Below are 21,839 nucleotides of genomic sequence, written 5' to 3' on the forward strand. Positions count from 1 at the left end.
TGGTGCCCCACGGCAGGAAGCGTGCGCGCAGGTACTTCCGGCGGGCAGCAATGGCGGCGTTGTGGGACTTCGGCGGGAGGGGTCCGAAGGAGGCGGGCGGCGATAGCGGCGACGAGGAGGCAGATGAAGGAGAAGAAACAGGGGAAGATGGCGAAGGGTTCACGCTGGACGAGGTGCTGCGCCTCGGCGGCACCAAGGTAAGGTGGGGTGGCGGGAGGGAGCCGAAGCACGTGTCTGATGGGCCCCCACGTACCTGGGACAGGCCTGTTTGGTGTGACAGCGGGGCGGGGGTGGGGACGGGGACGACTGTGGGGAGCGTTCCCCCGTGACACTGCCGTGTGCTACCGCCTGCAGCAAGACTACGTGATGCTGTGCGCCGTGGATGAGGCGGAGGAGATGGTGGACGGCGGCAGGAAGGACGCGATCGACGACCTAAAGGAAGGGGAGCTGGAGGCGTTCATCAGCTCACTAGGGATCAGCAAGTACGCGAAAAGCTGCCTGGTGGTGGAGGAGGATGACAGCGGCAGCAGCAGCCAGGAGAAAGAGAAACCCCCAAAGAAAGAGAAGAGCAAGAAAGAAACTGATCTTCCTTCGTTAGAAGAGAAAAAAGATAAAAAAGCCAGAGAAAAGGCAAGCAGCGTGAAAGACAGCAAGAAGAAGCAAGCTGCTTCTTCTGGTGAGCAGGGCCAGCACCTTTCATCAAAGAAAGAGAGGCTGGAAGAAGATTTTGAATTTCATGCTAGGCAAGGGATACTGATCAAACCAGGGGGCAAATGGTATGAGCAGGAATACACCAGTGAATTCTCTCCAGAGGCACAAAATCAGACGCTTCTCTCCAAGTATAAGGCCTTGGCTCAAAAGCTGTACGAACATGAGACGGACCTGTATAAGAATAAAACAGATTATCAGAAGAGGGCCTCCTCAGCCTGGATGAAGACTGTTGTGTCATCAGGTACCTTGGCTGATAGGATGGCAGCGATGACCCTGCTCATTCAGGACAGTGCTGTCCACAGTATCCAGTTTGTTGAGAACTTGGTAAACCTCATAAAGAAGAAGGGCAGCAGGCATCAGAGCCTCATGGCTTTGGATACTTTCAAGGAGCTTCTTCTTTCAGACCTCTTACCAGACAATCGAAAATTATGGTCTTTCTCACAACGACCTTTTAACAACATAGAGAAGATGTCAAGTGGCAACAGGGATTCCAGGGACAGGCGGTTGATACTGTGGTACTTTGAGCATCATCTGAAACTGCAGGTGGCAGAGTTTGTGCAAGCATTAGAAACACTCAGTCACGATTCTCTGACAGCACCGAAATCCCGAGCTCTGGCAGTTGCCCATGAGCTTCTCTGTAACAAGCCTGAGCAGGAGAAAGCTCTGCTTGTTCAGCTGGTAAATAAACTGGGAGACCCTCAGAACAAAGTCGCTACCAAAGCCTCTTACCTTTTAGAGACATTACTTCACAAGCATCCAAATATGAAGGGAGTAGTGTGCAGTGAGGTGGAGAGGCTTTTGTACCGGTCAAACATTAACGTGAAAACTCAGTATTACGCCATCTGCTTTCTAAATCAGATAGTCCTCAGTCACGAAGAAAGCGCCCTGGCCAACAAGCTCATAACTTTGTATTTCTGCTTTTTTCGGAACTGCATTAAGAAAAAAGATGTTGAATCCAAAATGCTCAGCGCTCTTCTCTGCGGAGTGAACAGAGCTTACCCGTATGCTGAGACTGGTGATGAGAAGGTGAAAGACCAAATGGACACGTTGTTTAGAGTTCTGCACCTTGTGAATTTCAGTACCAGCATCCAGGCCCTGATGTTACTGTTCCAGGTGATGGACTCTCAGCAGTCTGTGTCAGATAGATACTATGCAGCACTGTACAAGTAAGTGACAGGTTTGGCCTTTATATAGAAATTTCATTTTATGAAGTAATCATCATTGATGTCAAGTTGTAGAAACACTTGTTTTGCTTTTAGGATCTTGTGAGTTCTGTGTCTCACTAGCTAAAAATTTCTGATGGTTTGTGTGAGCTAGAAGAAAGTGCATGTGATTTCTTTGATTTAATGTGGGGTTAAAATAAATGGTAATGATAGGTCCTGAGAGCACAACATGCACATTGCATCCTTTGCAACTGTTTCCTGGTGGCATGTTGTAATTCCAGATGTTATTTGAAACTTACTGGTGACTTCTGAAATAATTTTTACTGATACTGTGATTTAGTCATGTGATATCCTAAAATATTGTTTCTTTTTCCTTTTTTTTTCATATGGGGAAGGGTGAATATTACTTTAACATATTCTTTAGATCATTTAATTTGTGTAGTTGGAAAGCCTTGTGTTGTAAAAGTTACCTCTTCTTTTGCGCCAGCTGATTATTTGGACTCTCTGTAAGGTCCTTGCAGGCTGCTCTTTAGTTGACCAGAGGGAAATCGCTGATTTTTTTATAAAGGGGAACTCGAGTTCACCCAGAATATGCAATGCATTTAAAAGCCTTACTGTGCCGGGCAGCCTGGAAAAAACATGGAGTAGAAAATGAACTTGCTAATACATGTCAGGTCTGATTTGAAGCATGGTGCTTGCTACCTATTTTCTTTCTATTTTGTTTAACATCTAAGTAAATCAGATTTGTTTATTACTTTGAGTATCTCAGATTTTGAAATTGTTTTTAGTTGAACTCTGTTTCTTTATGTTTTCTTACATTTTTTTTTTCTTTACTGATACAAGTTTTTTTAACCTTCAGATTCCCATATATATATCTAGAAGTACACAGCCGTTGGCAGTTCAGGGTTGATCGTAATGATTTTGAGTGTTGGGGAACAAGCTGTCACTGGTCGTTTACATGGCCCTCCGAAAAACGTAGATGACTGTTGTTACTAGCAATTATTCTCCTATGTGCATTGTGACAATCAGCAATATTTTCTCCTGTGTGTTCTACAGGAAGCTTCTAGATCCTGCTTTAGCAACCTGGTCAAAGCCATCCATGTTTCTTAATCTTATCTATAAATCTCTGAAGGCTGATGTAGTGTTACGGCGGGTGAAGGCCTTTGTGAAGAGGTTACTTCAAGTCAGTTGTGGACAAATGCCACCCTTCATTTGTGGAACACTGTACCTTCTGTCTGAGCTTCTGAAAGTAAAACCGGAGTTAAGGGTCCAGTTGCAGGATCATGTGGTATAAGATGATTTCATTATCTCATTGTTTTTTTCAGTAAGAGCTGTTTTCATAAGCACCTTTCTCTAACCTGCTTAATAGTAATTTGAGAGTTTGCTGATATGTTATGTCATGGGAGAAAGGCCTTGAACATTTATAACTACATTAAAAATCTGCATAGATGAAGGTGATTTAAGAATGCCGGTGGGTTTATGGACTTCATTCATGGAGAGAGGACTGATTTACTAAATGCTGTGTGAATCAGGAAGTGAGCATTCTTCACCCAAAAGCTTTATCAAGACATGGCCTGTTTGTTTCTTCTGTCTGCTGTCTCTGAAGTAGTGCTAGGCAGGACTGTTTTTTTTTTCCCTCTCTTAGGCAGGGAGGGACCATTACACGTGTGTGACGTAAGCTGTAAGGTTTACGTCAATTTTAAGTCCCGTATCAAGGCCAAAAATTTGTATTGCTTAAACATCGGCCATCATTTGTTTGTATTTTTGTAAGTAGCTTCTTCAGAATTACAGGTGCATTTTTCTAATAGAACAGAAGTGGAAAGGAAGAGCTGTTTGCTAGCATTTTCTGTTGTTTAGGAGTCAGATGATGAAGAGTGCTTTAAGGATCAAGAAGAGCCTGAAGAGGATGAGGAAAAATTTGTGGATGCAGATAAAGAAGTAGGTGAAGAGAGAAACACAACGGAAAACTCTGCTAAGACAAATGATTCAAATTCAACAGCCTCATGGGTGCATCATGTGAATTTGGGAGGTAAATTAGCAAGAAAATATAATTAATTTAACTTCTAACATTCTGTAACAGTGGCACGTTGATAAAGACTTGTAATACGAAGAGATTAAAACATTATTTTAATTTTTCAAATTGAAGTAATGTAGCCAAGGTTAAGATGTGTAACTGCTCATTCACTTGTGAAGCTTGCTAGCTTTGAACCTCTGTATCCCCAACTCCAAAAGCTGAGACGTTGAGTCTCCCATGGAGCTTTCTGCCAGAGGCTCCACGTAGGACCATCCTCCCTGGCTTCGGTGTAGAGTACATTTTTTACACGTGGCCCGATCTGAACTGATCCAAGGGCCACTGCATGAACTATCTCACATTTAATTTGCTCAAAGGCTTGTTGTTGCTCAGGGCCCCATTTAAAATCATTCTTCTTCCAGGTCACATGATAGAGAGGGCTTACAATCAAACTGTAATTCAGGATGTGCATTCTCCAGAACCCCACAACACCCAAGACAGCTTGCTTTTCTTTCTTATTAGTTGGTGGAGACATTGCTGTTATCTTGTTGATCACATCTGTGGGGATCCGGTGATGTCCGTCTTGCCATTTTGTTTCCCAAAATTGAATCTCCTGTGCAGGTCCCTTGACCTTACTCTGTTTTTTGGGAGAACTGGCTTTCAGCAGGATTTGGATTATTTTCCTCTCTTTTTCAAAGACTTCTTCCGCTGTATTGCCCCACACAATAATGTCATCAATGTATTGCAGGTGCTCTGGAGCTTGCCCCTGTTCCAGTGCAGTCTGGGTCAGTCCGTGGCAAATGGTAGGGCTGTGTTTCCACCCCTGGGGCAGTCGGTTCCAAGTGAACTGGACACCCCTCCAAGTAAAAGCAAACTGTGGCCTGCACTCTGCTGCCAAAGGAATTGAGAAAAATGCATTGGCAATATCAATCGTGGCATGCCACTTGGCTGCCTTTGACTCTAGTTCATACTGAAGTTCTAGCATGTCCGGTACGGCAGCACTCAATGGTGGTGTGACTTCATTCACGCCATGATAGTCTACTGTTAGTCTCCACACTCCGTTAGACTTTCGCACTGGCCATATGGGGCTGTTAAAGGGCGAGCGGGTCCAGCTGATCACTCCTTGACTCTCCAGTCTACGGATCAGTTGATGGATGGGAATCGGGGAGTCTCAGTTGGTGCGATATTGCCGCCAGTGCACTGTTGTGGTCGCAATTGGCACTTGTTCTTCGACTTTCAGCAGCCCCACAACAGAAGGATCCTCTGAGAGACCAGGCAAGGTGGGCAGCTGCTCAATTTCCTCAGTCTCCAAAGCAGCCATACCAAAACCGTTTTGGGTCTTTGAAGTACCCTCTCCTGAGGTAGTCTATGCCGAGGATGCATGGATCCTCTGGACCAGTCACAATGGGGTGCTTTTGCCATTTCCTCCCAGTCAGGCTGATTTCAGCATCCAGTACAGTCAACTCTTGGGATCCTCCTGTCACTCCAGAAATATAAATGGTTTCCACCCCTTAACAGCTTGATGGCATCAGGGCACACTGTGCACCGGTATCTACTAGAGCCTTATACTTCTGTGGGACTGATGTGCCAGGCCATCTGATCCACACAGTCCAGTAAATCTGATTGTCCCCTACCTCCACCTGGCTGGAGGCAGGGCCCCTCTAATAGTCATCACAGTGTTGGACACTTGTGTCTTGTAGACAGGGATTAGTCTTCTTTATCACAGGAGCTGGAGTAAAATCAGCTCTTCCACTCCATCTGGAAAACTGCTCACCAGAGATGGAAGCCACAGCTTTCATGGGATGATCATCCTTGACCCTTCTTCTCCTCTTCAATTCACACACCTGTTTCTCCAGAGCTGAGGTAGGTTTTCCATCCCACTTTCTCATGTCTTCTCCTTGATCCCACAGGTAAAACCATCGGGTGGCCTGTGGCGTGTACCTCCTGTATTTTCTCTCTTGAACAGTAGGACACCTTTTGTTAATACCTGAGACGTGGGTTGGTACGTGTGGGGAACTGGATAGGTCAGATGGATCATCTCTCAATTGTTTGAACTCCTAGGACAGTTTTTCCGCAGCTGAAATGATGGAAGGGGTGAGATTGTCTTTGAACTCTTGGAGTTGATGAATCACTTCATCCACTGTTGGTGTTGCTACGTTGTGCCAGGTCATTGATGCCAATGAGTGGGCACATGATGAGGGTGCATTCCATGTAATTTTCCACCACATGGGTTGTGCACATTCAACTTCATCAGGCTCCATGAATGCATTCCCAGCAACTGGCCTCTGATAGATCATCTCTGCAATGGCTGATTTCCTCAGAGACTGGATGTCTTTCTCTGTCGTGGTCCAGTTGGCTGAACAACTTGTAACATCATCCTTGTATGAAAACTTTTCCTTCATAGTTGCCAAGAGATGCTTCTAAAGGCTGAGGGACTTTTTCTCTCTTGCAATTGCTTTGTCAATTCCCCCTTCCCTTGCAAGTGAGCCCAGCTGGCTGGCTTCCCTACCTTCTAGTTCATGACCGTCAGCCTCATTGTCCCAGCATTGGAGCAACCAGGTGATGATGTGCTCCCCTGGTTGACGGGTAAAATCTTTCCGCATGTTCCGTAGCTTGGTTGAGGTCTGGGGTTGAGACATTACCTCTTCCTCTGATCCACATATTAATAATAACTCTTGATCAGATGCTGTTCCGTGTAGTAAGTGCATTGGTTCTTCGTCTTTCTTCATTGTATGGGTTTCTTTTTGTGCCTCTTTTTTGCGTTTTCCTTTGCGTACAGGAGCAAATGATAGTGGCATGAATTGGTCCTTTGGTTTAGCTGCAGTGACTGTGGTTGGAGTGTCAGCAGTGTCTATCACTAGGGTTAGAGTGGCTGCAGTATCTGTTGTCAGGGTTGGTGCAGCCGCTGTGCTTGGGGGTTGAGTAGCACCAGCAGCTGCTTTGTCTGTTGCTGTCAGGGTTTGAGTAGCTGCTGTACTTGTTGCTGGGGTTGGTGTAGCTGCTGTGCTTGGAGCTGGAGTAGCTGTGTTGTCTGTTGCTTTGCCATCAGATCCAGAGACGTCTTTTTCCCTTTGAAGGTGCTGGATAGTGTTGAACAGGGCTCTGTAAGTGTAGGCCAAGCCCCAGCACGTTGCCATGATTTGTCTGTCTCTGGTATGGCCAGAATGACAACACACCTCGTTTAAGTGTTTTACTAATTTTTCTGGGTTTTGCACTTCAGTGGTGAAATTCCAAAGCACTGAAGGGGCCCACTGACCTGGATACTTGCCCATACTATCCCACACACCCTGCCACAGAAAATACCGGCTGTAAGTAAAGTACCACATGCTGAAACTCCGAGATCAAGAGCAGCGACTTTGAGAGCCAATAAATCGGCATTGTGACGAGTGACTATTAATCCAAAACAATAAATGCTTATCACAGATGCAATTAGGCACACTCTGGTCAGATCTGTCGTTATCTCAACCCTTTGTGCCTCACATTGGGTGCTACAAAGAACTGTCATGGTTTAAGTCCAGACGGTAACTCAGAACCACGCAGCCGCTTGCTCACTCCCTCCCCTTATTCCTCCCCTGGCTCCCAGAGGGATCGGAGGAGAATTGAAAGAATGTAACTCCCACAGGTTGAGATAAGAACAGTCCAATAACTAAGGTATAACACAAACCGCTGCTGCTACCAACAATAATAATAACGATAAGGGAAATAACAAGGGAAGAGAATACAACCGCTCACCATCCACCGACCGATACCCAGCCCGACCGAGCAGTGATCTAGCTCTTCCAGGTAACTGCCCCCAGTTTATATACTGGGCATGACGTGCTGTGGTATGTAATACTCCTTTGGTTAGTTTGGGTCAGGTGTCCTGTATCTGCTTCCTCCCGGCTTCCCCTCCTCCCTGGCAGAGCATGAGACTCGGAAAGTCCTTGGTCAGAGTAAACATTACTGAGCAGCAATTGAAAACATCGGTGTTATCAGCACTGTTCCCAGGCTGAAAGTCAAAACCACAGCACTGCACCAGCTACTAAGAAGGAGAAAAATGACTGCTACTGATGAACCCAGGACAAATCTGCTCTAGTTTCAGTCTTTCTCGAGGCCTTTTTGGAACAGAGCAGGGGTTATCAGGAGCTTCCTTGGAAGCACACAGGAACTCACCTGTACACTTGCTCATGCAGTGGGGAAGGGCAGCTGAATAACCAAAATCAAAAGGAGCGTGACCAGCAGGTCGAAAGAGGTGATCCTGCCCCTCTGCTCTGCTCTCGTGAGACCTCACTTTGAGTATTGTGTGCAGTTCTGGTGTCCTCAACATAAAAAGGACATGGAACCGTTGGAACAAGTCCAGAGGAGGGCCACGAGGATGATCAGGGGACTGAAGCACCTCCTGTATGAAGATAGGCTGAGAAAGTTGGGGCTGTTCAGCCTGGAGAAGAGAAGGCTGCATGGAGACCTCATAGCAGCCTTCCAGTATCAAGGGGGGCTGTAAAGGATGCTGGGGATGCACTCTTCATTAGGGACTGTAGTGATAGGACAAGGGGTAATGGGTTAAAACTTAAACAGAGGAAGTTTAGGCTGGATATAAGGAGGAAATTCTTTACTGTTAGGCTGGTGAGGCACTGGAATGGGTTGTCCAGGGAAGCTGTGAATGCTCCATCCCTGGCAGTGTTTAAGGCCAGGTTGGACAGAGCCTTGGGTGAGATGGTTTAGTGTGAGGTGTCCCTGCCCATGGCAGGGGTGTTGGAACTAGATGATCTTAAGGTTCTTTCCAACCCTAACTATTTTATGATTCTATGATTCTGTGAATATCCTTACTTTCTACTGAGTACATCTGTGACCTGTCTGTCTAAGAGTGATGGCAGCATTACTGTCATGGTAAAATGAAAATAGTGCTGTCATAAAGTTGCCTGAGGAAATTTCTTTTCCTCTCCTCTGCCCTTCAGGCAGGAAGAGTGGAGCTTCCTATGATCCTATGCATCGGAGTCCATTATACTGTGGTGCTGAAAGTACAAGCTTTTGGGAACTGAAGAAGGTAAGGCATTCATATGTTGCAGATTACTGTGTTTATTAGTGTGGCCATTGGATTTGAGAGAAGAAAATGAACTTGCTTATTCTTGGGATAGCCACCTGGGAAACAAAGCAGAAAGGTGAAAGCTGATAAGTTGTTCAGCTTTAAGCTTGTATATGTTACATGTGATGCTGATATTCTGGAGTAGGGGTTAGCAGTTTTGAAGTGGAGATTTGGACAGTGAGAATCTGTTTTGACTTTCAGATCTTAGCTTTGTATCACTAAAGCTTTTTATGTAAGTTGGAATGTATTTAGTTCATGCAAACAAAAGATTAGGAGTTGAAGTTCTTCAGCTGTTCAAGGGCAGAGTACATCAGACTTGCACTACTGCATGTGTCTACAGTATTTGTTGAGTTACAGAGCAGTCTTATGACATAGTGGTGTTGTCAGACGTCATGTCAACCTGAGTAATGATTGCATTTCTTTTTGGAGAAGAAATAAATAAGCTGTTAATGTTTTTCAGCTTTCTGAACATTTTCATCCGTCTGTGGCCCTATTTGCAAGAACAATTCTAGAAGTAAGTGCTTCTTCTAATCGGGAGCTTGGAAGGTTGATTTATGTAAGCTGTCCTTTGACATTCAAAAAATACATTATAAAGCCTCCTTGCACGCTACAGCACTGTAATGTACACTGAAATGCAAAGCTTTTCAGGGAATTAAAGTGTACTATATAGAGGAGACTGCTCACAGAAGTCGTTAAGTTGTTAGAAATGTGGGTGTTACATGATCCTTAAACCTTTTTTAGAGTTTTGGTCTGTCTCTTTATTTAACATGAGTTTTTATGTGGGGAACCCTACTCTTAGAACAAATTCTTTTTTGATACTGTTATGATATTGTGTCAAAAATACTCAAACTTACATAATTATGTATTTAGAATATTTTCACTTGAATATATGGTATACAAGTGGTGCTGAAGATTAACTGCTGTTAGCACACTACATTGCAAGGCACTTCATCACTGAAACAAAGTGAGGGAGGTGGTTTTTAATTAAGAAAATACTGAAATTCCAAAAAAAGGAACCTGTACAGGAGTGTATTAACTGGTCAGGTGTATGTGGTGAAGTATCCCCAGGTCTTTGTCTTTGATTTAAAGTGTGTTTTAATGTTGTTCTTTGTCTGAGTCCTCTGTATTTAGTTGCTGTCTTTCTAAAATGAAGACCTCAATGATACTTGCCTTTTTTCTTTTTTCAGGGAAATCACATTCAGTACTCAGGTGACCCTTTGCAGGATTTCACATTAATGAGATTCCTGGATCGCTTTGTGTACAGAAGTCCCAAACTCCATAAAGGCAAAGGTACGAACTTCTCTGTGCGTATTAGCGTATGATCTTGTCCATTGATGGTGACCAAACTCTTTTGCTCTCAGACTGCCAAGCAGCCCTTGGTGTTTGTTCAGTATTTGGGTGCGTGCCATGCAACAGGAGTGGGATCAGTATTCAGGAGATGTCTGCAACTCAGAACTAGCTGACAATCACATACTGCTGCCTCTCACATCCACAGTGCAGAAATTGCTGCTTTCCACCAGCGTGTACTCGTGCATGGGTTTCTTCATCCCCAGGTGCAGGACTTTGCACTTCCCTCTGTTGGACTGCATGAGGTTCCTGTCAGCCCATTTCTCCAGCCTCCTGTGGTCCTTATGGTTGGCAGCAAAACCCTGTGGTCTATCAGTCACTCCTCACAGTTTTGTATCAGTAGTAATTTGTTTCTGATTTATGTTTTTCTACAGAAAACACCAGCAGTGTGGTAATGCAGCCAAAGAAGAAGCAGTTTATGAAGGATATGCAGAATCTTGCAGGTAAGATTCTTTTCAGTTAAGATTAGGGTGGCTAAAAGATTTTGTCTAGTTACTGTAGACATGTATCATCTGCACCATCTGTGCTATTTCTGTTCACAATAAAAGAAAGTCCTGCCTATCAGGAGTGCAGTGGTGGTGTCTGATGTTCAGGATCAGGTCTAATCTTCTTGTTGAGGGTGTGTGGAATCTCCACAGCTTCAACTTTATATCCTTTGAATCATTGTAAGAACAAATGACATAAAGTCAATTACTTCAGCTGTTAGCCTCTTGAGTAGTATAGAACATAGTTTCAAATTTGTTTGTATTTGCAATATGACCACCTAGGGGAGTGGGGGGAAAGAGCTAAAAAAAGCCTTGCAATTTATTTGAGGTAATATTTCTGGTTAGAAGATGTCCTGGTTCTTCTGTTGTGGTTTAAGAAGAGCAAATTGTTAGGGTACTAATCTTAGGGAGACATGAGTTTATAAATACTAAATATTCTGCTCACAAACATGCCATTCTTTGTCTGGCATCCTAGTTTTATGAATAGTATTTGTTGGGAGTTCATAAAAACATCTAAAATTATTTAAGAAGGATGGAAGGGATAAATCCAACTTTGCTAGAGACAAGCCTGAGGGCAGCATGCTAATGTTTGAGGGATAGTGTGCCAGTCAGGTCCTTCGCTCTGCTGTTTCAGTGAAGGCAGCAAAGACATCAAGGGTTATTGATGTGTTAGAAACCATGGAAACACCTGTGAATGGTCACATAGGAATTAGGGTTTCTCCCACCAGAAAGGTGGCAGGATCAGTAGCCCAACTGAAAAGCATCTGCATTAATGCACACAACATGGGCAGCAAACAAGAGGAGCCAGTAGCCATCTTGCAACAGGAAAACTATGACATAGCTGGTATCACAGAAACATGGAGTGCTGGAATGGGTGGCTGTGAAGCTTTCAGAAGGGATAGGCAAGGAAGAAGAGGTGGTGGGGTGGCCCTGGAGACAGGGTGAGGCTCAGTCCCTTCCTCAGCATGTTCAGCTGGTGTACGATCCTGCCTTGCAGCTGCTGATGTGTATTTCTACTGCCAGGAGGGCTGGGCAGAAGTGGTTCCAGTGGTTTAGTGCATGACAGCAAGTTTATCTGATTCCCTACTACTTTTTTTTCCCCTTTTTTCTTTTTTTTTATATTTTTTTAATGCATTCCTGCTGTAGGTGGTTGCAAACCTCCCTGTTTAACGCACTGTCTGTTTGAAGAGGTTTTGAGATGAGCTCCACTTTTTTTAATGGGTGACACTGAGTATCTACGTATTTCTGTCTGCGCATGGGTTTAACCTTGTAAAAGAATAACAGTCATTTCAGCCTGAGGTAAAATCAGTTCTATTTTCTTTTTGCAGTCAACAGTAAGGAATTCCGTGCCAAAGACGAAAGCAAAATCCCAGTGGATGAAGTGTTTTTTCACAGGTAATGAAATACTTGTGAACATTCATTTGAAGTGTTGTCTTTTTACTGCAGTGCCATCAAACCCCATTGCATTTTGTTAAATACTCTGTGGTATTCCAAGTGTTTTCAAAATTTGATTAATTTGAGTGACTTCTGATGATAGTACTTTCCTTAGAATGTAATTTCAACATCTATCAGAAGTGCTTAGGAAAGAGTTGTCACTTATGAAGATAAGCAACCAGTGCTTGTAGTCCAAAATTAAGTAAGTTGACATTGTAATAAGGAAGCCTTAAACAATGGGTGGTGATGAATGGCTTGTGGGTTGTAATTCTTATGCATTAGAAGTATATTAAAAAAAAGTAATGGAATATATCTTGTTTATGTTGTTAGCATCAAAGCTTATTAGAATGGAACAATGCGAAAAACAGTCAGAGGAGCTAGTTTTCCCTTTTTTTTATTATAGTCATAGTTCATGATATAAAAATGTAACTGTAACATTAAAATTGAAGTGATACACATATGGCAAAGATTTATTTTTCGTAGCTCAAAATACTGGTTAGTGTCTCCTTAGGAGATCAGTGTTTGAATTAACTTCATTTACTTTGTTGAATTCACTTTATTTGGTTTTGTTTTGTTTTATTAATATAGTCATTGCTTTTGTGAAGTATTGGGTTAATGGAACTTAACTATTTTAAATCAATTGATACAATATTGAGGAATGTAATGTAAAAAAGAAATTAAAAAGTGGTATTAATTTTGAGATTAAAGAAAAGCAGCTTAAAAGAATGCCCTCTATGGAAAGTTAACAGTTGTTAGCTGTTAACTGTGATCACACATTCAAAGTCTTCCATACAAAGTGCTGTACTCTTTTGCTCTTGTATCTGCCCAGAATTGCCTTCTGTGTTTGCTGGTTCTTTAAAATGAAATGAAGGAGAGAAAGTGGTTTAAAATGGCTCACAGAAGGTAGTACTAAGCATGCAGAAGAAGAGGGCTACAGGGGAAAATTTAATAGAACTTAATGGGTGAATCTCTCCCCCCCCCCAGTTAGATTCATGTTGAACTTGATCCTTTCTTTCTTATCAGTGTAAGGCAGATTTTCACATCTTTCTTATACCCTTTTATAAATTCACCATGTTCAGAATAATTTCTGGCACCTTTGGCTGTGAAACTTCTTTGTTTAAAATCTTACAGAAATGATTTCTATTCTTTGAAACACAAAAAATATACATCTCTGATTTGAGAAGCATTTGAAACCATTACTGAACTGGCAACATACACATGAAACAGCTTGCAGATTGTTTTGGTTTTTTTTTAAATAAACTGATCATAAAGATCATTACCTGTAATCTTGTGTCTAAGAGCAATGTATTATTTCAGATTTTATTCTAAGTTTGATAAGAGGAGAGAGAAACAAAGGCATAAGGATGATGAAGAAAGTGTGGAAGATGTAGATGACGATGAATTTGAAAGAGCATTGGGTAAGGTTGTTTTTTTTCTTGTAGTAACTATGCCAGTATTTCCTGCTTTTGCAGATCATTAATTTATCCTTTCTGTAGTTTATATTGTATAAAAGGACCAGATACAGGAACATGGAAGTGGAAAAAAACTGGCTTTCCAGTTCCTATTCTAGTTCCCTACTACAGCCAACATTTCATCCTATCCATCACACAAGCCTACTGGATGGCCATCTTGTGACAGAGGTCTTACTCTCACTACTCCAGTAGTTGGTTATTCAAATGGGTAGAAATTGTCTGATTTTGAACATAAGGTTGTGGGTGGCAGGTCATGCCTTTTTTTTCTTTTCCATATGTAGTCTGAGAGTTAAATAACTTTTTCTACCAGCGTGTAACATCTGCTTCTGTTCTTTCTTTACTGCTTGGCCTTTTTCAATCTTCCTCATATTCTTCCTTACATCCTTCATGCAGTTATTTGTTCAGTTAAGTCCATGGCAAATTTCTGCAGTAGTCTTAGTTCTTCCTGTAGCATGTGCTTTGTTTGCTTTGGAATTAGTGTATGATTGGTTCCAGAATACGAATTTGTTAGTGTACCATAAAATGTCCATTATTTTATGATTTCATATTTTATTTATAGAATAGTACATATATTTGGAAAAAAACCAACAAAACCCCAACCCAAACTAACCCCATGAAAACCAGCTAGCTCTCCATAACTGATTTGTACAGTATTTTTAGAGAATTCTGAACTCCCATAGCAGGATTCTTCCTTAGTGACTCAAGTAGCATGGGCAAGAATCTGATAACAATTGTGTTTGTCATTTATTGTTAGTACCTCTAAGTTGACTGTCTCTGAGAATTTGATTCATATATTCAGAAGCTTAAATTAAGTACCCTCTAATGTTGGCGTTTACCCTTTGAAACAAGTTGTAATTTTTCAGGTTTTGTTTCTGTCTGCTATTTTGTATGGCAGTTTGTTCTTAAGTGAATCTGATGATAGGAGCTCTCATCCTTTAGCCTGCTTGCTATCTGAAAATTAACATGCAGATTAGCTGGCATGACACTTGCTTGGGGTTTCTTAATTGAGACTTTGTTCTATCTGGCTTGAAGCAAGTATTAGTATCCCTTGTGATATCCCACCTGCCAATTAAGTTTGAATCACTGTGCAATTGTGTGCCCAGTGTTTCAAACTATTTGTGCCTGCTTCCACAACATCTAGTTCTGGCCAGAAATGACATCCTGGATAAAGAAAATTTTCATTATTTTTCACAGAAAAAGATTTTTCTCAGAAAAAAAATCCAGTTAGCTTTAGGTAACTGTTTTGTAGAGTATTTTGCTATAGAAACATGAACCCTTTGGTATCAGGGCCCTTTGTTACTGATGCAGATTATATGAACTGCTCAGAAAAATGATACCTAGAAATAATCTATTTTGCAGTTACTTCATATTTCTTTGTTTGCCTTTGTAGTAATAAACGATTTTTTTTCCCCCAGATGCATTTGAAGCTGCTGATAATGCCATTGATGTTGGCCAGGATGACCTTGATTTTGCTGGGTAAGACTTGAAATTGTTTTTTTTCACCTCTTCTTTTCATATTGATGTAGAGTTTTACCTTGCAAAATTGCACAGACCTTTTTCAAAGCCACTCAGAATATCACCTTTCAAAAAGGGCAGTATCAGCTGAATGCTGGGTAATGCTGCTTTTCTGCATGTCCCATAATGGAGCACTGTGATCCTGTGGTTCTTACAGTCTGCTGGCTTGACCCGAGACCTGTAGTATTTTGTTTATACAATGCAGTGATTCAGTAAGCAAGGTAAAAATCTTGTTTTTCATGGTCTCAGGTTTCTGAGAATTACCACGTACAAGAGCAGGTAGAATGGGGCATAATGGTACTGCTGCAATGAGGACTGTTTGAACTGGACCTACTGCAGTAAATAAACTCTGTGAAATCCAGAATCACAGAGCTCAGTTCTCAGGAAGTCAGCAGTTTCATGAATCAATCATAGACTTACATAGGTTGGAAAAGACCTTTAAAATTTAAAAAGACCTTTAATGATTAAGTAGCCTCTTTTGAATCAACACAGAAACTTTCTTTCTTTGAGGTGAAAGGAGAATTAAAGCTTAAAGTGTTTTTGAAACCTGAACATTTTTGTGAACTAGACTGGTGTGAGTGAAAAATAGTAGAAAGGAGACAAACCCAAGTAACCGTCTAGTATATGAAGAACCATGTTTCCTTACTTAAAGGAAAAAGAAGTATTATTTCTTCATTTAATAGAGTTGCTAGGGATAGCTTCAGTGTGTGTGTCTTGCAGAAAAGATACTGAAGCTGACATTTCTGTTATTTTCATAACAGAATTCTCTTTAGAACTTTTTAAAATGCTTTACTTTTATAATACAGTTCCACATGTTGATATTGAAAACGTACCTGAGTGCATAACATGTGTTTCTTTGGTCTCAGCCTGCATGTATAGTGGTTTGCAATGATCTTGAACTTTTCCAACATAGTGTTTGTGTGTAGATGTCATCTGGGTGTAAACAGTATTTTGCCAGGTAAAGTGCTAAGCTTGTTTCGTATTTTTTTAGTAATATAAAAAAGAAAACCAAAGGCAGTAAGAAAGGCCAAAGAAGTGAAGGATCCAGTGCTGACGGGGAGGATTCTGATGATGAAGATGAATTCAGTGATCTGGATGATGAGGAAGTCTCCTTAGGAAGTATGGAGGAAGACTTTGAAGAGGATATGGATGAAGAGGGAGGTGTATTTATGGATGTGTCTGATGATGATAACAGCCTAGGTAAAGTACCATTTCTTACAAAAAAAAAAAAGAAAAAAAGAGCTTTAAAACTAGGTTATCTAATATGTAATTACATATATAAATTCAGATTCAGTTACCTAAGTGGGAGGTTTGGCTTTTAAGTAGAGAAGTGACAAGACCTTCTCTGGACAATGAAGTCTTGAGAGAGACATTGCCTGGAACAGTCTCCCAAGTGTGAGTGGGAATTTGGCATCTGGGGATAAAAATTTGCAAGGAAGACTTGTTTCTTTCATTCTGAAAACATTGGCAGTAACAAAAGTAGCTTTATACACAAATAACTGGGTACAGTAGGCAGAAATATTAAAAGATCTCCAAGAGAAAAATAAAAAGGAAGTGTTGCTACTTGGTGATGTTTGGTTTTTTTTATTTCTTTAGACCTAGTTAATGTTTGGGTTTTGTTTTGTTTTTTTAAATGAGGTAACTTTTATTTTAATTGCTGTCTCATAAGTAACAGCTGCTCTTCTAATACAACTGTGCACCCAGATTTTTATTACCGTTGTAATAATAACTGATTGTTGCACCTTCATGATTTTATTATCTTTTCAACTGAGAAGCACAGCTTACACTGTACACGCTTTACGTGGCTGGAAAAGCACAGATTAATGAGGTATTTCAACTAAAAACTGAAGGTCATAGGGAGATGATTGAGGGCAGAGGAGGTAAATTACTCATAGAGCTGTTAACACAGTAGTTGTTCATATTATTATTTCACCCAACTTACCAAGCAGACATTTGAGGTGTATGTAACATCTGCTTTTAGCCTTCATATTTTATGTATCTTAGATTCGTATTTCATTCCTTTTTGGTGCTGTGGAAAAAAGCATAAAGAATGGTGCACCACTGACCAATTTTTAATTGTCTGGGTTGAAGAAATCCCAGATTTGGTTGTTTGTGCTGTGTTTTAAACTTTTTTAAAGTAATGACTTGGACCGTTATAAACCAAAAAATGCCTAAAATGAAATTTTAGTATCTGCTGTGCTTTAAATATACGTACATGATGTGAGAATGAAGATTTGATGTATCTTTTTCTTTTCTGTCAGACGCAAACAATAACAAACAATTGAAGTCTGTCAATAAAAAGGGCAAGAGAAAGAAAGATATGAATTTTGCGGGATCACTAGAAGGTAAGGGAACACTGCCATGATTTCCATGTGAGAAAGCTTAATACAAATACAGTCTGAAGAGCTTTGGGTTTTGGTACATCAGATTATCTATGCCTTTGGATGAATAAACCATGAATTAAAAGGAGGTTGTCCTTCAACCACCATTGCCGAATTCAGAGTCACAATCTGATGTTGGGACTCAAAGCAGGAACTGGGACTCAAAGAAGGAACTTTCAAAGGAAAATTGGAGTTGTACTTGCGGTTTGTGCATCTGTTCCTAACGTCTGATTTGTGCTATTAGTTCTTGGTTGGAAAGTGCTTGTTCCATTTTCTTGGGGGGGGGGGGCGGGGGGGAGGTGAAGAATAAACATTTCTAACAGCTATTTTAGATGGTCTCAAAAACATGTTAAAAACCTCACCAAAACCCAACCACATGGTAACACTTTGGTTTAGTGTCTTTCTGAAGCTGAAATTCTGTTTTATAAGAATAATGCTTTTTGTTTGAAGGATCCAATCGAGGAAAGAAGAGAAAACTCCAAGATGCCAAGATACTGGCATCTGCAGAGGAGGTAAGTTTGATCAGTACTTAGCAAAAAGTGATCAAGCATTTTACCTGGTTCTTTGTAATAAAATACTAAAATTTCTCTCTTTAAAGTTTGGCTCTCTGCTGGATGAAAATGTTGGGTCTAAGTTTGATAATATTGGAATGAACGCCATGGCCAACAGAGATAATGCAAGTAAGTACATGGTACAAACAGCAGAAAGGTGTAATGCTGTTTCACTTCTCTCTCTTCCGGTTCTGTAGTTAATAAGATGTACCTTCTCTAACTGAAATTCACATGTGGTCAGAAGTCACACATAGGGACGGTAGGTCACTGTCAATAAGACATGACAGTCAGTTACTAGCCCAGTGCTAATGTTAACTGTGTCTACTGGAGAGAGCAAGGCTTCAGAAAAGATGAAGAGGCTATCATGTGGCCCTTTCACACTGTAAATAAGGATGGGCAGCATGCTGTCTGTCAAGCATTTGTGTGAATTTTGCTCTGATAAAGTGTCCTGGATTCCTGTAAAAGGAAGGCATATGACATGGCCATTTATATACCTACTGGGTTATTTCCTTGCAGTATCAGTGAAGCAAAAGTAGTTCCCCAGAAATAATTCTAATGAATTAAATGTGCATATACTGAGTGAATAATCAGTCCTCTCTAGAGCTTTTACAAGTCTTGCTGGTGTCACCTGAAAAATGTGAACAGCAGCACTCAAACACTGTGTACTCTTAACATAAGCATATCTAGCATTAGTAAAATACAAAGCAATGGCAAGAGTGGTCTTAAACTATGAGGTGCTGAGCAGGTGGGGTATGTTCTGTGAAATGAAAACCCCAAAACTTTCTCTGGTGTCAAAAACAAAAAGGCAGCTTGCACTTTATTGACATTCATAAATACAGCAGCCAAGTTTTAACTGTTACATGTTTCATCTGTATTTTACATCATTATCAGAGATAGCTGTTCACTCCTTGTCACCTTTCCTCTTACAGATATTAAACAGATCCAATGGGAAATAGAGCGCGACAAATGGCTTCATGACCGGGATGTGAAAAGCATCATAAAAAGGAAGAAACAGTTCAGGCACAAAGGGCTGAAAAACAAGTACAAAGGCAAGAAATCAAAAAGATGAACTGGGCATTTTAATATGGACATTTTTTACAATAATTATTCTAAAATAATTTTTCAGTCAATCACACACCTTTCTTACTTCAGTTCTTGCTGCTTAACCATGCCATTTGGTCATTCTCCCTTATGCCGTGAATTCCAGACCACTCATTGGATTTGTAATACACTGAAAAATAGGAAAATCCGTGTCAGCTCCAAGTAAGGCATGTCCAAAGGTGTGCCACTTTGTGGCTGTTTTTGTTGGATGTACAGTCCTTCAGTTCCAAGGAGTCTATCCAACAGAGACACTCCAACCACACCTCTGCATAACAATAAACACTTCTGCAGTGTCTCCTGGGATAAGTTTTAAGCAATAATAAAATTGAGTTTGTATGAAAGATACAGCAGAAGCTTCAGCCTCCTTCTGAAGCCAACAGCTGCAAACCTACCTTCCAGAATTGATGGGAACTTCTTCTGCATTGTGTATCTGAAGTCTGGCAAAAAAGATAAGTCACGGTTACTTTATCCACCATGTTTAGGGTAAATAATTAAATGCACTATTTTTCTAACTAGATTAGTTTTACCTAAGTTTGAGTTCCTTAGTTACAGCCATCATTAAATAATGTGATCTGAATTTACTTTTTTTACACTGTATTACAGACTGTATTCAGTTTATTTATATGTGCAGCCCTATCATTGCAGTGTTTTCTAAGCTTTCTCACAATTGTGATAACCAGATACAAGCTACAGATTCACAGGAAGCTGAATGCCTCTAGCAGATTGATGTGCAAATGAAAACTGGGAAAACTACTCTGCTTCCTTATGCAGCTTTAGGTGTTTGCTGAATCCTCATGAGGGCTGCTCTGGCAACCCAATAGAAAATCATGTAATGATAGCTTTGTGCTAGTTTAATGAGTAACAGCAGCTCACAGAAGGATCTTTCCAATGATAGTACAAACACAAAGAAAGCATTAAAGCACACTGAGTTGTTAAAAGAGCTCACTGCACTTTCCAGAAATACATCAACTACAGCTTATCTTCTGCAAAGGCATAGAAGAGCTAGGACCTAGAACTGAAAAGGAGAAATGAGAAACCATGAATGTCCAGCACCAAGCTAGCAAGACAGGCCCATACACATATCCTGCAGATTTTTATTATCTATTTTTTTTAATAAAAATGCAAAGAAAGATAGCTGAAGTATAACAGCCTGCCGGCATCTGGTAAGAAATGCCAACTGACAGCATAGGTGAAGTTAGGCTTGAGCTACTGCTGAAATGGGTGGGCTTGTGACCTCCAAGCCACCGCAGCAGCTGCCTTTTGGCTGGCACTGGCCGTGCTGGTAGCAGGACTGCCTTCTCCCACAGCTCTGGCAAACCAGCACTGCGACCTGCTGAGCCCTGAATGCAAAGTAAGACCACTGCTGTGCAGAACACATCTTGCAGTACTGAGCTGGAGCTTGGCTTATTTTTGTGTTGCTGAGGCAGAGTCCTAAGTCTGAGAGACTTGAGGGACTGAAGGTGAATCACTGGGAAGATGATGCTGGGTACCTCATGCCAGCCGGGTCTGATGTCTACCTGGGAAATGTCAAATCACAGAGCTTGTGAGACCTATATCCGAGAAAGGGCACCCCTTCAGGGCTGAGCATCAGGTGCCTGAAGGAGGATTGGTAACTGCCTCATTGCAGACAGCCTCTCGTTTTTAAATGCCTGTTTGAACTGATGCTGTTACTGTTCAAACACACAAACCCGGCTTTGTTCCTGGGGGCCATGTGCTGCCTTTCAGGAGTGTCTCCACGGTTTTGGCTTTGCAAAACTAAACCAGCAGCTTGTCTGTAAGAGCTGTACTCGAGGTTCCGTGCAACAAACAACACTGTGTGTGTACCTACGCTGACACAAGCCGAGCCAGGTCAGTAGAGCCTAATTTACAAACCCCTCCGCAGGCAGCGTGAGGTGCTCCGAAGGCGCCTCAGGCGGGGAGAAGCTCGCCCTGCCCCGGCCGCCATCCTGTCCCCCGGCCGTCCCGCCGCACCTTGGCTGCGGTCCATGGCGCGGTAGAGCAGGAGAGCGCCGAGCAGCCCCGCCGCCTCCAGCACCAGCAGGCCTTTCACGACACGCCGAGCCATCGCCGCCGCAGGGCCACAGAGTTCTTCCGTCACCGACGGTACGGGCCGCACATGCGCCGTTTCCGCGCAGCGGGCTGCGCATGCGTCACCTCGCGTCTTCCTGCTAATGTGGTGGCCGGTTCGACGCGGACGTTTGTGTGTGAGGCCGTGCTGAGGTGATGCCTTGCTGCCCGGGTACGGGCAGCGGCTGCAGGAGGTGGCAGGAGCTGCCCCGGTCCCGTCGCTGCCTGGGCAGGGCTGGCACAGTGGTGCTGGTGGCAGTCCGTGACTCTCGCTGGTCACCTCTGGCTGAGGGCAGGTGTTCCGATGTGGCACTGCCTGTTTCTGCTGCCAGGGACACCCACTGTCATACCCTGGGAGCCAGCACTGTTCTGTTTACTGCTAGGGGACTACACAGCTAGGTACACGAGGCTCAGAGCTGTTGAAAAGGGATCCTAGTTCTTTCATGGAGATGTTGACAAAACCTGTGCCATGCAAGATCATCAGAGACTGTAGTGACAGGACAAGGAGTAACGGGTTCAAACTTGAACAGAGGAAGTTT

The 21,839-nt window shown here is 42.1% G+C and overlaps 1 protein-coding gene and 1 long non-coding RNA gene across 2 annotated transcripts; one reads left to right on the plus strand and one right to left on the minus strand.

Annotated features, from left to right (window-relative positions):
* Window positions 1-12: 12 nt before the first annotated feature.
* CEBPZ (CCAAT enhancer binding protein zeta) lies at window positions 13-20,071 on the plus strand. The gene is made up of 16 exons (XM_062629492.1): window positions 13-197; window positions 355-1,877; window positions 2,931-3,162; window positions 3,732-3,903; window positions 8,820-8,908; window positions 9,408-9,461; window positions 10,135-10,237; window positions 10,669-10,737; window positions 12,108-12,174; window positions 13,531-13,631; window positions 15,101-15,161; window positions 16,192-16,400; window positions 17,462-17,545; window positions 18,032-18,093; window positions 18,180-18,261; window positions 19,062-20,071. The coding sequence occupies exons 1-16, from the start codon at window positions 51-53 to the stop codon at window positions 19,199-19,201; spliced, it is 3,195 nt and encodes a 1,064-aa protein (XP_062485476.1). The 5' UTR covers window positions 13-50; the 3' UTR covers window positions 19,202-20,071.
* On the minus strand, window positions 18,924-21,361 carry LOC134169191 (uncharacterized). Its single transcript, XR_009966809.1, has 4 exons — window positions 21,205-21,361; window positions 19,626-19,670; window positions 19,271-19,363; window positions 18,924-19,162 (listed from the first exon to the last, which is right to left on the minus strand). It is a non-coding gene; the product is annotated as an uncharacterized LOC134169191 (long non-coding RNA).
* Between the last annotated feature and the right edge of the window lie 478 nt (window positions 21,362-21,839).

The sequence above is a fragment of the Pezoporus occidentalis genome, unplaced genomic scaffold (genome assembly GCF_034315485.1).
Source record: "Pezoporus occidentalis ecotype Australia unplaced genomic scaffold, CSIRO_AGI_Poc_V1 ctg34, whole genome shotgun sequence".
Taxonomy (NCBI): Eukaryota; Metazoa; Chordata; class Aves; order Psittaciformes; family Psittacidae; genus Pezoporus; species Pezoporus occidentalis.

Bases quoted from the DNA above. Each gene is read 5' to 3' on its own strand.
- CEBPZ (XM_062629492.1), top strand. From the start codon at position 51: ATGGCGGCGTTGTGGGACTTCGGCGGGAGGGGTCCGAAGGAGGCGGGC. The intron at 3,904-8,819 runs GTAAATTAGCAA...TCTGCCCTTCAG, and splicing joins GCATCATGTGAATTTGGGAG to GCAGGAAGAGTGGAGCTTCC. The intron at 13,632-15,100 runs GTAAGGTTGTTT...TTTTTCCCCCAG, and splicing joins TGAATTTGAAAGAGCATTGG to ATGCATTTGAAGCTGCTGAT.